The following is a 17,466-nucleotide window of genomic DNA, read 5'->3' on the forward strand; positions in this document are numbered from 1 at the left end:
CCCCAACGCACATTCCGCTGCTACTTCATCAGGAGTGTCACATATTAATAAGTCATACACGTCCCAAGAGGTGACAGATTCACATCAGGCTATGTGCACACATTCAGGATTTCTTGCAGAAAATTCATGAGAAAAACCTGAAATTTTCTGCAAGAAATCTGCATGCGTTTTTTGCACGTTTTTGCCGCGTTTTTGATGCGTTTTTTTCCGGACATTTCCCAATGCATTTTATAGTGGGAAATCCGCAAAAAACCCCGGCAAAATTAATGAACATGCTGCGTTTTTTTACCGCGATGCGTTTTTTTGTGGTAAAAAACGCATCATGTGCACAAAACATGCGGAATTCATTCTAAATGATGGGATGCATATTGTATGCTGTTTTTTTGCGGTTTTATAGCATTTTAATCGTGAAAAAACGCCAAAAAAACCCCGCGAAAAATCAGCAACGTGTGCACACAGCCTCACAAGCATTTTTTTTTATTTCACCCTGGAGTGGCGACTGTCTGATACTCATTTTCTGACATTTTCATTTGTTTTCACGGCCGCTTGGCTCCATCTCCTACAGTTTGTGACCGGTCCGCTGCTCCAGTGTTTCATGGAGCGGCGCAGAGGTCTCTAATCAATGTGAGACTATAAGAACCTCGTTCTGGCCTCTGTCTGTCTTTCATAAGCTTACATTCAGAGCTTGTGACGTAGCTTCTAACTTCTGGCCAGTCAGAAGCTGAGATCAAAAGTTTGAGCCGCGGGAATGGAGCACTGCCAAAAAGCGTTGAATACCCCGGAGGATGAGTATATGACCGGGAAAAGAGAATTGCGCTTAAAGCACCACACCACTTTTATAAAAAACAGTTTATTATGAAATTAATTTCAGCTTTTAATTAATGTCTGCAGTCACTTTATGTGACTGCAGACTGACAAATCATGACAGGTGTCACCTTCTGCATGAGCCCCCAATATCACTGACGTTATCAGGGGGGTCACGGACCCCACGTTTGCTATTTGCAAGTGTCCACTAGAAAGGTTTGAATTCCCTGCGCGCACGTGAAGAAACAGCGCGCGATCTGCGCTGTTATCTCTGTCATCGTGGGGGCGGCCATCTTCCTGGGGCCGCGCGTGCGCAGATGGAGTGTTCTGCTGCACGGGGCTTCAGGAAAATGGCCGCGGGATGCCGCGCGTGCGCAGAAGAGATTGCGGCGGCCACTTTCCCAAAGCAGAGATGCAAACTGATGACAGGGATAACAGCGCAGATCGTGAATCGGGAATTCGGAACTTGGACATGCGCACACCACAACGCCACCAACGGAAAGCTGGGGAAGAAAAGAGCCACGCCCACCTGACCAGACCAGCCTGATTGACAGGCGAAAACGGCGACTTTGGTAATGTATTTCGCAGCATAGGTGGGGAATCAGGGTACACTACATACACTATTGTAACGCACAGCGCAGGCCCTATTTAACAGTATTTTTATCTCAATCTGAAAAAACGGGGTGACAGGTTCCCTTTAAGAAGCATTATTGTTATATAGGGGCATTCAGAGTATTGTGACCATCAAAGTTGCATATGGGGTATTAGTTTTTATGGACAAAATGTGGAGGACACTAACACAGGGCATTAATATTTTTAGGGGGGACAATTTTACTATCTAGAGAGCACAAAGGTGGCATTATTACTTTGTAAGGGGCACAGTGGTGCCACTGTTATGTGGGGTGGTAAGAGGAGCACTATTATTGTACTGCACAGTAGGAGCAGTAATAGGGACACATACGGCAGAAGCAGGGTATCATCAGGATGAGGAGTTTGTACAGGTTGTGAATAGATGGGGATGGTGCAGGAAATGTGAGAAGTCAGATGTGTCTTCGTCGTAATCTCTGCAGACAAGTCCTGTTTGGAGAAGTGGTCGTGGTCATGTCAGTCTGGGCCAGATGGAAAAGATGGCAAAAGTGAACATCAACTGTAAGTCACCATCTATAATTGTACTGTGATCTCTTATATAGTCTGCAGGACTGGTATCTACCACGATATGGTCACCATATAGAAATATCAGTTTTCGTTTTTGTATATAGATTTATTTTCAATCACAGCGCGGTCATCTGCTCATCTGCTGATGTTCCCCTATACTCACAATTAGGGTGAACCATGTGGCTGTAGTCACGATTACCTGATTAAGGGCCCACTAAGATTATTCAGCCCCCCCCAAGCTGAAACCATAGCTACGTCTCTGAGATAAATCATTGTATTTGCGCCATGTTTTAATGGTCTGTTTTTTTGTTTTTTTTTCAACAAGCTCTTCTTTTTGTTTGTACCCTTTTAAAGTCTATTTTGCATGTATTCACTTGTGTATTTGTTGCAAAGTTTACCCCAAGTGTTCCGCTGCAGTGATTGTAGGTACACTAGCAGTTGTTGAGGCATTTTGAAATACATGCAACTTTTGTTCTTCAAAAAAAAAGTATATACTTTGTGCCCCATTGAGATACATTTGAGACAAGGATTTTTTTTTTGAAGAGGCCAAAGTCTTAGCAACATTTTTTTACAAAAAGGCTACCCTAAAAAACCGGTTCAAGACGCCCTTTCTAAAACAGGAATATTGTCCCAATATGAATGTATACAGAAAATTAAAAGTAAAACTAGTCGGGGTGCTAAATCCGTGACCTCTGAATTTGCCAAGTGGAGCTTGGTTACAACTTTTACTCAATCTTATGCTACTATCCAAAGACTTTTGAAAAAATATTGGTTCATATTGGAAGGTGACCCGATATTCTCAGGTCACATCCCTACCCACCCCAGAATAATTTATAGGAGAAATCGCACACTCCGCAACCTAGTTGCACCCAGCAATACAGTTATTAGCCCCAGTGCCACATCCGCGACCCAGCTAACAAAAAATCCTGGCTGTTTTGCCTGCAGATCTGCAAAATGTCTGTGTTGTAACTCCATCAAAAATGGTGTTAAATAATTCACACCCAATACTACTAATATTAATTACAGAATCAACTACCATGTTAACTGTCAATCCTCATTTGTAGTATATCTAATAGAATGCGGATGTGGGCTCCAATATGTTGGACGGACTATACAGACCATGCACGCAAGACTGAACAAGCATCGCCAAAATATTAGGAATGGTTTTATGCTGCATAGCCAATCAAAGCATTTTTAACCAAGCACCAAAAAAATGTAGAATCTCTTAAACTAACGATTATAGATTTTATACCAGAAAATGTATCTGATCGGTATGGGAGCTTGATTAATAGGGAAAGTTTCTGGATTTTTAAGTTTCAGGACTCTGGCGCCTGAAGGGTTAAATCTTACTATTGAAAGGGTTAACAAGTCATCTCTCTGTTTTTAATTGTTTTTATAGTGTCATTTTATTACATGTTGTCTTATTTCTGCTTTTTACCATGTTTTATATTTTAATCAGGTCTAGGGGCTTTATTTAATCTTTTTTTATATATACATAGTTTTGTTCCTATTGTGTTTTTACCATGTGACCTTACTATTTTATCATGTGACTTGTTCTTATCATGTGACCTGCTGACTGTGAATTTTATTGGTTGCTATTTATTTAAATACCGCTTCCTGCTCTTCTTTAATAAACTTCCACCTGATGAAGACGGTTTAACCGTTGAAACGCGTTGTGGTTCAACACTAAAATCCTTGTTTTGGTCTCATTTCCAGCGTTCTTAGGACCATTATTACTATTCTTTACTGCATTTTGTATCCTCTTAGAAGGTTAACGGCTGGAGCTGCGGTGGACCTTTTGCTTTAAATTTTAACTGTGACCCTCACAGCGCTCCCTAGTGACCGCTTTCTTTTCCCTTGAATTTCACAAGATAAAGAAGAGTCACTTAACAAAAATGCAAATGATGAATCAAGCTCTCTGTGTGTGTCTGCAGAACCTGCCTTCAAAAGTGACTATTTGTAGGAAGCACAATTCATTAACCACATGATTCCATTTGCTAATATAATAGTAAATACACCTAGCAGTGAAACAAGGAAGAAGAGGGGGGACAGGCATTATACAAACGTATAACCATTTGTTCTGTTATATCATGCAGCTAGGGCTACAAGGCGACTATGGCCATTACAGAGGTGACACGGTGAGAGATTACTTTATGAAGCTATTATATACTAGCACAATGTAAAAAATCCAAATTATTGAAACTTGTCTGCGGCAGTACCTGAGGCTATGTGCACACGTCCGTTATTGCTGCGGAAATCTACGATGCAATTCCACAACTTCCTGCCGCGGGTAAAACGCATGCGGAATTGGCATGCGTTTTCCCGCTAAACACTAGCGTTTTGCAAGTGTAATTAGCTTTCAGAATGCTAGCGTTTTCCAAGCGATCTGTAGCATCGCTTGCAAAACTAATTGACAGGTTGGTCACACTTGTCAAACATAGTGCTTGACAAGTGTGACCAACTTTTAACTATTGATGCTGCCTATGCAGCATCAATAGTAAAAAGATATAATGTTAAAAATAATTAAAAAAATAAAAAATCGTGATATTCTCACCTTCCGATGGCCCCTGCAGCCTTCCTGCTCCTTGCGATGCTCCCGTTCCCAGATGACGTGGCATCATGGCAATGACCCCAGATGACGTAGCATCACGTGAGACATTACTGGGAACGGGAGCATCGCGAGGAGTGGGAAGGCTGCGGGGGCCGCCGGAAGGTGAGAATAACACGATTATTTATTTTACAGGTAGATGGTTCCCAGGGCCTGGAGCAGAGTCTCCTCCACCCTGGGTACCAACCGCACATGATCCGCTTACTTCCTGCATGGTGGACATAGCCCCATGCGGGAAGTAAGCAGATCAATGCATTCCTATGTGTGCGGAATCCCCGCGATTCCGCACAATGAACATGCTGCGTTTTTTTCCGGAATGCAATTGTGCCGTGGCAAAAAAACGTAGCATGGCACAAAAAATGCGGAATGCATTAAAAATGATGGGATGCTTATGTAAGGTTTTTTTATTGTTTTTGGCAGAAAACTGCCGAAAAAACGCTAAAAATCCTGAACGTGTGCACATAGCCTTAGAGGTTGCAATGAGACTCCAATCACTTGCACTCTGCTGCCATGTTGTAGTGGCGTAAAGAGATGTTTGGCCATATGTGCAGTGTTGTGGCTAAAGTCAGAACAGCCAGGGGTTACTTTTACCTGCTGAAAAGCTTGGTTGAGATGGCCTTGTTGAAGCAGTTGCATGATTTGTGTCTGCTGCGACTGATAGTCATGATGAGAAGATGGAATAGGTGTCCCTGCTGCAGATCTCATAGCATGCATAATGCTCGAGGTGACTGCAGCCTGCTGCTCCTTCATAGCATGATTCACTTCTTCTTTGATAATTCTTTGCACCTGACATAAGATAGAGTCTTGCATACTGGAAACAAAAGTAACACGCGATTAATACATCAAGATGGTTTAACTTCAAGTATTACACATATCAAATCAAATTATTAAATTCTTGTCAGGGATACAAGGGGTAACATTTCTCCTTGCCGCGACTGACATGTTAAGCATGCTGCAATGCTCCTCTGGGAAATATCAATTTGTTTCCTCAGAGAGGAAGAAGACTAAAACTCTAGTGCCACCTATAGGAAGTAGCAATCCAAAAAGTCAATGTCGACCCTTTAACTAGCCTTGTCACTTGGGCTCGCTAAAGGGTCGATACGGACTTTCAGGATTGCTTCTTTCTATAGGTGGCACTAGAGTTCTAGTCCTCTATTCTCGGAAGAGACAATTTGATTAAAATCTAAAATCTTGTCAGTATCACACAACCGTTCAGTTCTTTTCACACTCTAATAAACTGCTATTGATTTAGGGACAAAAAAATATTTTACCACCTTTATTATGAGCATTATGTAAAGTAAAAAAATTTACATTTTTTTCAAAGGTGCCCATATCACTTTTTTCTTTTACATAAAGAAAACATGTCATCAGGATTTTAGACCCCAAACTAATGGCATGCATGTAAATGTGCTTTTCATGCTCATTAAATCCTTAACTAATTGTAGAAATCAGTTTTGCGTTTTTAAAAAATCCAATGTACAAATTGTGTTATGGGCTGGCACTGCAGCTACAACCTTTGCTGCTTCTGTGCCTTTTCCCCTCCCACTGCCTGCTTCCTTTATCTGACTGACAGGTCACTGAGTGACCTGCCCCTCAGAGACAAGAGACAGGCAGTTTAATAAGGGGAGAGGCAGGCACACTGTAAGTACATTAGTCATAGAAAAAGGTGGATATTGCACTCCGCTAAGTTGGTGCCAAGAAGGAAAATCTATTAAGAAAGAAAATCTTCGGCTCTACGTAAAGGTGAATTATAATCAGTCTGTGAGACAGGTTGATATACCGACGTTTCTGCCTTCCGGCTTTTATCAAGTTAATACGTACAAAATGTAAATAGAATAACAAAAGTCCAAGGTCAAATAAAAAGAGGTTCCCGTACATATCACATGGCTGTAACAGAAATGAAAACAATTTCACATAAATTGAAGAAAACTAAATGCGTTTGAAATTAGAATCTATTCAGTATTCACAATTGCTGGCTGTCTCATTGTTAAGGTACCTTCACACTGAACGATATCGCTAGCGATCCGTGACGTTGCAGCGTCCTGGCTAGCGATATCGTTCAGTTTGACAGGCAGCAGCGATCAGGATCCTGCGGTGCCATCGTTGGTCGCTGCAGAAAGTCCAGAACTTTATTTCTTCGCTGGACTCCCTGCAGACATCGCTGGATCGGCGTGTGTGACACCGATTCAGCGATGTCTTCACTGGTAACCAGGGTAAACATCGGGTTACTAAGCGCAGGGCCGCGCTTAGTAACCCGATGTTTACCCTGGTTACCAGCGTAAAAGTAAAAAAAACAAACACTACATACTTACCTACCGCTGTCTGTCCCCCGGCGCTCTGCTTCTCTGCCCTGGCTGTGAGCGCCGGGCAGCCGGAAAGCACAGCGGTGACGTCACCGCTCTGCTTTCCGGCCGCTGTGCTCACAGTCAGTGCAGGAAAGCACAACGCCGGAGACAGACAGCGGAAGGTATGTAGTGTTTGTTTTTTTTACTTTTACGTTGGTAACCAGGGTAAACATCAAGTTACTAAGCACGGCCCTGCGCTTAGTAACCCGATGTTTACCCTGGTTACCGGCATCGTTGGTCGCTGGAGAGCTGTCTGTGTGACAGCTCTCCAGCGACCAAACAGCAATGCTGCAGCGATCGACATCGTTGTCGGTATCGCTGCAGCGTCGCTGAGTGTGAAGGTACCCTAAGAGAATAATCCCTGTAAGACAAAGAAAATCACAGCACAGTATTCCCAGTAGAGCGATTGGGAAGGTAATTATTTAGAATGCATCTGTCACTTTTTATAATCTTTTCCATCTGGTTCTGTTCTTTACTGGAGTATCAGAACACTTCATTGAATACTTGTTCCATACATTTTCACAGATTCCCATTTTTCTATAGACAAGCACCTGAAACGGTAATCATCCACTAGCTGTGAGGTTTTCTCTCTTTAGCTATCTTGTTGGGATTTTTTTTTCTTTGTGTTTTGCTGTATATTCATTCTTTCCACTGTATGTTCATATGCTCCTGGATACCTATGGTCCCAACTGACCTGTATGATATTTTGACCTTTGATTCCAGTATAGGAAATTATCTTTGTCTTACGGTGATTATTCTCTTACAATGAGAATTTAATTTATTTAAAATTAGAATGTCTTCAGTAGTCAAGAGGTGTCTCTCTTGACTACTGAAGACATTCTAATTTTAAATAAACACTATATAATTTTCTTCAATTAATGTGACATACTGGTATGTCATATGTCGGTTCCCGTACTTTGACGTGGGTCACAAATTGATCCCACACCTTTACAGGCAGATGATTGCTGAATTACTCACCCATCTGTCTTTAACAGACAAAGCTCCGCCTTTAACAGTTAACCCGTTAAATGCCGCTGTCAATCTCTGACAACAGCATTAAAGAGAACCTGTCACCTGAATTTGGCGGGACCGGTTTTCAGTCATATGGGCGGAGTTTTCAGGTGTTTGATTCACCCTTTCCTTACCCGATGGCTGCAATATTGGATTGAAGTTCATTCTCTGTCCTCCGTAGTACACGTCTGCGCAAGGCAAGATTGCCTTGCGCAGGCGTGTGTTACAGAGAATGAACTTCAATCCAATATTGCGGCCAGCATGCAGCCAGCGGGTAAGGAAAGGGTGAATCAAACACCTGAAAAAACTGCCGATATGACCGAAAACCGGTCCCTCCAAATTCAGGTGACAGGTTCCCTTTAACATTCGCTGGCAGGGAGGCGGGTCATTCCTTGTTCCCATTGGGGAGCCCATGACTTAATCACAGGGCGCTGATGGGTTGCTCCGACAGGCAGGGGTCTGCTAAAGACCCCCATGACCCATGAATATCATTACAATATTCATTTGAAAGCCAGTTTTTGCTCATGATTTTCATTATACATTGCAGTTGATCACAGCTTCAAGTCCCCTAAGGGAACTAATAGATACAGTGAAAAGTGAAAAAAGTTTAAAAAAATCAGAAAATAAAGATCAAATCACCACCCTTTGGCCCCATTAAAAATAAAACAATAACATAAAATATAAAAGCACACATTTGGTATCACTGCATTCTATAAAGTACAATTTATCAACATTTAAAATAAATTAATCTGATCGGTAAATGGCATAAAGAGGAAAAAATCTAGACGTCAGAATTACTTTTTTGGGGATGCTGCAATAAAATAAAATAAAATGCAATTAGATGCAATCAAAAACATTGTATCTACCCCAAAATGGTATTTGCAAACACATCATCAGGACATGAAAAATAAGCCCTAGCACAGCTCCATATCCCGAAACGGGTCTGGGAGAGGGAAGGAAAAACAAAGAAAAAAAATCCAGAAAACAGAAAACTCAGGAAGAGGTTAAATGAATGCATTTTTCATTAAAAAAACAAACATGTATTGCATTATACTGCACTGTCTGTCTATTGCTTGCTGAAAAATGAACTAGCCGAGAATAAGTTATTGAGGTTTTTTTTTACAGGGTAGTTTATAGCTTATGTTTCTTCTTCTAAGCTACTCAGAAGAACAAACTGCTGTTTTATGACCACATGAAAGTTGAGCCTTTTGGCCAATAGTTAAGAAGAGCTCAGCAGAAGATCGGTAGTAGTAAATTGAACGATTCTTCATTAACGGACTCTGCAACCAGCAAAAGACAGGACACCACAGAGGAGTTAGAAGGCAAACAGTGCAATATTTTTAATGAGGCCCAAATACAAAAATGATTTTCAGCCCCCCAAAAATCATGCACATTTACGTAAGCCAGCTAAAGAATATTAGCAATACAATACAAAGCTATACAATCCACTATCTGTATGCTTCACAATCTGCTTTCAAATATAATTACAGAAGCATTGCCTCAATTTTTTGGGACTTTCTACAAGTCTATTTTTTTCTACCCATAGAGGCCCATGCCGAAGACTCCATTTCTAATAGAATACAGATTTAGAGGCATGTGTAATTAAATGTGAATAAGCAGGTCTATGTGTACAGTGGGTACTTAAAGTATTCATACCCCTTTAAATTTTTCACTCTTTCATAGCAGCCATTTGGTAAATTCAAAAAGTTCATTTTTTCACATTAATGTACACTCTGAACCCCATCTTGACTGAAAAAAAACAGAAATGTAGTAATTTTTGCAAATTTCTTAAGAAAAACTGAAATATCACATGGTCATAAGTATTCAGCCCCTTTGCTCTGTACTGAGTAGAAACACCCTTTTGAGCTAGTGCAGCCATGAATCTTATTGGTAATGATGCAACAAGTTGTTCACACCTGGATTTGGGGATCCTCTGGCATTCTTCCTTGCAGATCCTCTCCAGTTCCACCAGGTTGGATGATGAACAGCCATTTTCAGGTCTCTCCAGAGATACTCAATTGGTTTTAGGTCAGGGCTCTGGCTGCGCCAGTCAAGAATGGTCACAGCGTTGTTCTGAAGCCACTCCATTGTTATTTTAGCTGTGTGCTTAGGGTCATTGTCTTGTTGGAAGGCGAACCTTCGGCCAAGTCTGAGGTCCAGAGCACTCTGGAAGAGTTTTTCATCCAGGATATCTCTGCACTTGCCGCATTCATGTTTCCTTTAATGACAACCAGTTGTCCTGTCCCTGCAGCTGAAAAACACCCCCTTGCATGATGCTGCCACCACCACGTTTCACTGTTGGGATTGTATTGGGCAGGTAATGAGCAGTGCCTGGTTTTCTTTACACATACCACTTAAAATAATTACCAAAAAGGTCTATCTTCGTCATCAGACCAGTGAATCTTATTTCTCATAGTCTGGGAGACCTTCATGTGTTTTTTAGCAAACTCTATGCGGGCTTTCATATGTCTTGCACTGAGAAGAGGCTTCCGTCGGGCCACTCTGCTATAAAGGCCCAACTGGTGGAGAGCTGCAATGATAGCGGACTTTGTGGAACTTTCTCACATCTCCCTACTGCATCTCTGGAGCTCAGCCCCACAGTGATCTTGGGGTTCTTCTTTACCTCTCTCTCAGGGCTCTTCTCCCACGACTGCTCAGTTTGGCTGGACAGCCAGGTGTACGAAGACTTCTGGTTGTCAAAAACTTCTTCCATTTAAGGATTATGAAGGCCACTGTGCTCTTAGGAACCGTGACTACTGCAGAAATTCTGTTGTAACCTTGGCCAGATCTGTGCCTTGCCTCAATTCTGTCTCTGAGCTCCTTGGCCAGTTCCTTTGACCTCATGATTCTCATTTGGTCTTGACATGCACTGTGAGCTGTGAGGCCTTGTATAGACAGGTGTGTACCTTTCCAAATCAAGTCCTATCAGTTTAATTAAACACCGCTGGCCTCCAATGAAGGAGTAGAACCATTTCAAGGAGCATCACAAAGATATGTACAGCATGTGACTTAAATATGAGTGTCTGAGAAAAGGGTCTGAATACTTATGACCATGTGATATTTCAGTTTTTCTTTTTTATTAAATTTGCAAAAATGTCTACATTTCTATTTTATTCAACAAGATGGGGTGCATCTGGGTTTGAATTTACCAAATGGCTGCAATGAAACAAAGAATTAAAAATTTAAAGGGGTCTGAATACTTTTTGTATATGCAAGTTCGGCCTACACACAATCAGGGGAGGGAGATCAGAAATTTTAGAAGGCATTTAACTATTTTTGGAGCAAGTAAGAGGTCCTCTTTAGTTTTTTCCAAAACACCATGTCCCGATTCACCAAGACCAGAGGTTTTTAAGGAGGTTTTGATTCAGGGGCATGCTGGAGTCAGATATTCCTGATTCATTGAAGGGGTTGTTCATTAGAAGAACAACCTCCTTCTTGACCTTAATGTTTGCACTGTTAAAATAAAAAAATCTATACCCCCCTCCTGAACCAGCGCAATTCCAATGGTGTCTTCACTCACGTTCCCAGGGCTCACGTGTTACATCAGGTTAGTCATGCACCAATGAGAATTGGTGTTACTGTCACTCCATTCGGATGTATAAGTAATCAAGAGTAAGTCAGGGCTGCAGCTGCCCTTTCACTTCCTCTTGATTACTTATATAGCTAAGTATAAGGGGTTTTTTTTAACAGAAGCAAGCAATCAGATTTATAAGTGGTTATCCTAGGATTGGACAACCCCTTTAAGAAGTGCATACCTCTAAATGAATCAGGAGCATCTCATAATCGGTGTCCGCCTAAAAAAAAAAAAAGCTTACTCCAGCCGTTTTTGTGGAGCTGGGCAAAAAATGTCGTGAATAAGCCAAAAGTCGCAAAGTGACTTCAGTTTTTCTTAAGCCAGTTTTCTCGCCGTTAAAGGTTTGATGAATTGGGCCTATATATTTTAACCATTTCTGGATAAAGGAAAACTATACACGATGATTACAACTCTGCATACAACTCACTTTGCTACTGCTATGTGTAATTGCTGCTGCACTTCTGTTCTCACATTCCCACTCAGGTTTGAAGAAAGCTGGTCAGTTGTTGACTGGAGAGAATCCATCAGCTGTTGTAGCTGTGCAACCAATGGCTCACTTATTTGCTGATCGATGGCTTTTTGGGTCTTAAGATGGTTTTCCAATTGCTGCAGATCTGAAAAGTTATTACATATTATTGATAAAGCAAATATGTCATATCACTTGTAAGCTATTTGTAATAATGTACCATTTACAACAAATCTAATGCATTCTCTGTGTGGAAAAACAAAGTTACTGAAGATTATCAAACCAATGCAAATTGAATTAGTGTTGAATGTTATGAAATTTGCAGGTCCCGACAAATTTGAACAATTTACAACTCAATTTGTGGAAATCAATCCCCCAAAAATGAGTGCCACCATTTTATACATTAAAGAGGATTGCCTCAGCTACAGAAGGTTCACATAGCTTCAGAGGTTTCCCAAAATAAAATGCAGCAGTCAGAACACATCGTATAGTGCAGCCAATAAGGAGGGACTATCATAACTTAGAAAAGCAAAGTTAGAAGCAATTTAGCTCTGTGCACATGTTGCGGATTTCATGCGGATCCACAGCGTTTTTCGCGGTGCAGAAACGCTGCAGATCCGCAAGTGATTTACAGTACAATGTAAATCAATGTGAAAAAAAACAAACGCTGTGCAGATGGTGCGGACAATACCGTGCGAAAAATCTGCAGCAAATCCGCAACAAAACCCCACAATAAAACAAATCCGCACCTGCGTTTTCTGCCAAGAGATGCAGAATCCGCATCAGAAATTCCTAAACCTAATCCGCAACGTGTGCACATAGCCTTTTTGCGGTGATTTGATATATTAAGGTGATGTAAAGCTCACCATTTAGCAATAGAGCTAAAAAGAGAAAGTCAAGAAACATTGGTCAAATACAACAGACAATAATAAGCCGTACAACTGCAGTACATAAGATCAGTGCAGTAGTCTGCAAACAATACAGAGATTCAATTGATAGAGCACCAGCTACCAGACCCAGTGTGATCAGTGATATGGTGTAACTCTTTATGTAGAAGGAAGCTGCAGTAAAGTACAGAAAATAAAAATAAAATCAGTGTCAATCAGATTGTGTGCTTGCTTGTCACAAGCAACTGTTCTTTATTTTCTTTTAGTTCTTGTTAAAAAATACAAATGATTTTTTTTTTTTTACTGCGATTGTCAATCTTACCAAGTTTGCATGTCATTAACAATTTTATTTCTTGCACTTCTGTTTTACTTGTCAAATTTCAAATATATCTAGAAGATGCAAATAGCGCACAATAGGGTGATACCCTACAGAGGGAGAACAGGAGAGTGCTGGTTAAACTCACCTGGTGGAGCTGTGACATGCACAACTCCTATGCAGACAAGAATAAAAACAGCTGCTGCTGCCTAGTGATTGGTGGATTAATCTTCCAACCTTTGTGCAGCATTATATGGGGCACATGTTTCTATGGAGCATCTTATTATTAACCTTTATGCACAAATGTATGGGGCACATGTTTCTATGGAGCATTTTATGAGGAAATTATTAACCTTTATACAGCATTGTATGGGGCAAATGTTTCTATGGAGCATCTTATGGGGCCATTATTAACCTTTACGGACCATTGTATGGGGCATATTTTAATATGGAGCATCTTATGGGACCCATCAAAAACTGTATGGAGCATTATATGGGGCTCCTGATTCAATATGGATATTCAAAAACACTTAACCTACTGATGTCTCAATCAATTTTAATTTTATTGGATCTATTTTTGTTTTTTAAATTTACCGGTAGTTGCTGCATTTCCCACCCTAGGCTTAAACTCGAGTCATTAAGTTTTCCCAGTTTTTTTGCGGCAAAAATACGGGTCTCAGCTTATACTCGGGTCGGCTTATACTCAAGTATATACGGTATGTCACTCTGCATTTAATACTAGTCAATGTCCCTTTAATATAATTTGGCTATACAACTAAGTTAGGCGAATAGCTAGTAGGTAAATTAATAGGCTAAGCTGAATACTGAAAACTGAAGGAGCTATCAGCCAAGGGATGGCTTGCAAAATCAAATAATTTGAGTACAAAGAATTTATATCATTGCAAATACTCACTTGTACTTTGTATCTCCCTCACCTTATTGTAGATTCTAAGCTCACAGGAGCAGGGTTGTTTTATTTTGCTTTAATCATTATATTATTGTTAAAGGGAACCTGTCACCCCCCGAGGCGTTTGTACATAAAAGAGCCACCTTGTGCAGCACTGATGCGGCATTCTGACAAGGTGGCTCTTTTAGTTCGGATCGCTGGCCCGGCTGAAAAAAACGTTTTTGAAATGTGTCACTCATACTTCGAAATCGCCAGGGAGGCAGGTCTTCCCCCCCTAATCCAGACGCCTTCTAGCCGTCACTCATGGCCTCTGCACGCCGGCCCCTCTTCCTTTATTCGCACTCCAGGTGCCTGCTCTGTAAGTTCGAAAGGCAGCGCAACTGCGCATGCCCGAAAAAAAAAAATAACAGAGCAGGCGCCGGGAATGCTAATAAAGGTAGAGGAGGCGGCGCCGGCGTGCAAAGGCCATGAGTGATGGCTGGGAGGCGTCTGGATTAGGGGGGAAAGACCTGCCTCCCTGGCGATTTCAAGGTATGAGGGACAAATTTCAAAAACTATTTTTTCAGCAGTGCCAGGGATCCGAACTAAAAGAGCCACCTTGTGAGAATGCAGCATCAGTACTGCACAAGGTGGCTCTTTTAGTTACAAACGCTGGGGGGGGGGGTGACAGGTTCCCTTTAATGCTGTTACTTATGACTGTAGTGTTTGAAACTGTTAAACTGTAAAATGCTGCAGAATATGTTGGTGCTATATAAAAAAGATTATTATTATTAATATAGATGTTCTGTTCTCCACTAAATACACGCTAGTACCATGGCAGATGCTGTGGGCAAGATAGGTCCCTTATGTCACTAACAGTGAGATTGCAGCAGCTGTACTATGAAGCGGTACAGTGTTGTTAGCGCAATTCACGGAGCACAGGGCAAAAAGTAACAACTACTGTCCACACTGTCACTGGATTGCGCTGTGTGACCGCTCCAGCCGGGGATTCTGGAGCTTCTGCTGACGTCACGTCCTCCAAGCAGAGGCTTCTTTTCCGCTCCTCTCTGTTGATAGAATGACATCAGAAGTCCTGCACTGATTCACAGCCGAATCCGCTTCTTAATTTGGGGAGCTGTCAGTCAATTAGAATGACGTCAGAAGCTACGCCCTGTCGTGTCAGCAGAGGAAGCTGAATCCTCGTCAGGAACAGGCTGTGACCTCTCTTTGCCAGGCAAAGAACAAGCTGTTAAGCTGACATTACCTGCCTGTTAGTGCTTAGGCGTTTTGTTTTTCCTTAAATTCCTGGATATACCCTACAATAAAAGTTGTTGTTTTTTTTTTCCATAATTCACAAACCTTTTCCTCTTTTGCGAACTACGCAAAAAATAATAGCAAGAAAGTCTTCGTTACTTACCATTAACAAGAATTTTTGGATCCCATGACAGCACCACGAGATAGGGTATCCGTCCTTCAAGGACAGGAAACCTATAGGCATAAAAGCTTGGCACCTCTCCCATGCACCAGTTAGATTACAGAGCACGGAAGGACCTCCCAATTGCAAATAAATATAAATTTTAACCACGTCACCAATCACAACCCTAAAAGTGAACTTAAACACTAATATTAGAAGTCCTCACCCACAAGTGATTGGACGGAATATAAGGGTGATGTCACCTGTTCCAAAAATCATGTTATTGGTAAGTAAGACTTTATCAATCACCCATGACAGCACCACAAGAGAATTACAGAGAAAGTAAGAATTCAGAGAGGAACCCCAGCCTGAAGCATCTTTCTTCAAAAGGTGAGGTTATAAGAGGAAGCCATATAGTATATAATGCTTATGGAAAGAGGAAGTAGAAGACCAGGTTGCTGCCTTACAGATCTGCTCAACTGAGACATCCAATCTCTCAGCCAGGAGGTGGCCACGGCCCTTGTGGAGTGAACCCTCAGACTTTCTGAAACTACTTTGCCTCTCGCACAATAAGCTAAAGAAATGGTCTCCCTAATTCACCTAGCTATTGTACGTTTTGGAGCTTTAAACCCCTTTCTGGGTCCCTGAAAGGACACAAACAAAGAACTATCCCTTTTCCAGGAATCAGTAACAGACAGGTACTTTAGTAGACGTTAGTCCAGTGTATGAAGCTTCTCCTCCTTCTGATTCTTTGGGCTTGCACAAAAGGAAGAACGATTTATCTCTGGTAACCTATGAAAGGATGCCACTTTAGGTAGGTAGGATGGATCTGGATTCAACATTACTATGTCTTCCAGAAACTGAGTGAATGGTGGCACTCTGGAAAGAGCCTGAATGTCACTGACACTTTGGGCAGATGTTAAAGCCACCAGAAGGGATGTTTTAAGGGAAATAATTTTTACAGATGCTAAATCAATAGGCTTGAATGGTCACTATGTCATGGCTGTTAAGACTAGGGTTAAATTACATGGCACTACCCTTTCTTTTAAGATGGGCCTGGATCTAGATGCAGTCCTAATAAATCTAGATACTCAATAATACTGTGCCAAATCACAGTTCTACAGGGTTGTCACAGCTGACACTTGGACCATGAGGATGTTGTTCAAGGCCCAAATGTAGAAATGCCAGAACCCGACCTACCGAAGCCCAATCCTCAATCTTTGATCTCGAGGCAGTGAAGAAATTTTCTCCATGTTTTGCCATAAATTCTAGTGGTGGGAACCTTTATACTTTACTTTGAAATACAGTGAAGACAAGATTGGGACAGAAACACTCTTCTATCAAGAGCGCCCTCTCAAATTCCAAGCTGTCAAATGAAGGTTGGTCACTCATGCATTGTATATTAGTCCCTGAGAAAGGAGATTTGGAACCTCTGGGAGGAACCACGTGTCGGTGATCGATATAGTCCATAATCATGAAAACCATGCTCTTCTGGGCCAAAAAGGGGCGACTTAGATAATCCTCGCTTCGTCTTCTCTGATCTTCCTTACCACTAGAGGGACCAGGTACATCATTGGACGTGGTATATCTCGATTTTTCCAAAGCGTTTGATACCGTGCCGCACAAGAGGTTGGTACACAAAATGAGAATGCTTGGTCTGGGGGAAAATGTGTGTAAATGGGTTAGTAACTGGCTTAGTGATAGAAAGCAGAGGGTGGTTATAAATGGTATAGTCTCTAACTGGGTCGCTGTGACCAGTGGGGTACCGCAGGGGTCAGTATTGGGACCTGTTCTCTTCAACATATTCATTAATGATCTGGTAGAAGGTTTACACAGTAAAATATCGATATTTGCAGATGATACAAAACTATGTAAAGCAGTTAATACAAGAGAAGATAGTATTCTGCTACAGATGGATCTGGATAAGTTGGAAACTTGGGCTGAAAGGTGGCAGATGAGGTTTAACAATGATAAATGTAAGGTTATACACATGGGAAGAG

The 17,466-nt window shown here is 41.5% G+C and overlaps 1 protein-coding gene across 2 annotated transcripts in view; it reads right to left on the reverse strand.

Annotated features, from left to right (window-relative positions):
• The window catches only part of EDC4 (enhancer of mRNA decapping 4), a 928,397-nt gene that overhangs the window by 342,836 nt on the left and 568,095 nt on the right, over positions 1–17,466 (reverse strand). For both annotated transcript variants that reach the window (XM_069740123.1, XM_069740124.1), the window contains 2 exons: positions 11,925–12,111; positions 5,159–5,378 (listed from right to left, as the gene is read on the reverse strand). In XM_069740123.1, coding sequence (XP_069596224.1) covers positions 5,159–5,378; positions 11,925–12,111 — 407 coding nt within the window. The remainder of the gene's footprint in view (positions 1–5,158; positions 5,379–11,924; positions 12,112–17,466) is intronic.

The sequence above is a fragment of the Ranitomeya imitator genome, chromosome 9 (assembly GCF_032444005.1).
Source record: "Ranitomeya imitator isolate aRanImi1 chromosome 9, aRanImi1.pri, whole genome shotgun sequence".
Lineage (NCBI taxonomy): Eukaryota > Metazoa > Chordata > Amphibia > Anura > Dendrobatidae > Ranitomeya > Ranitomeya imitator.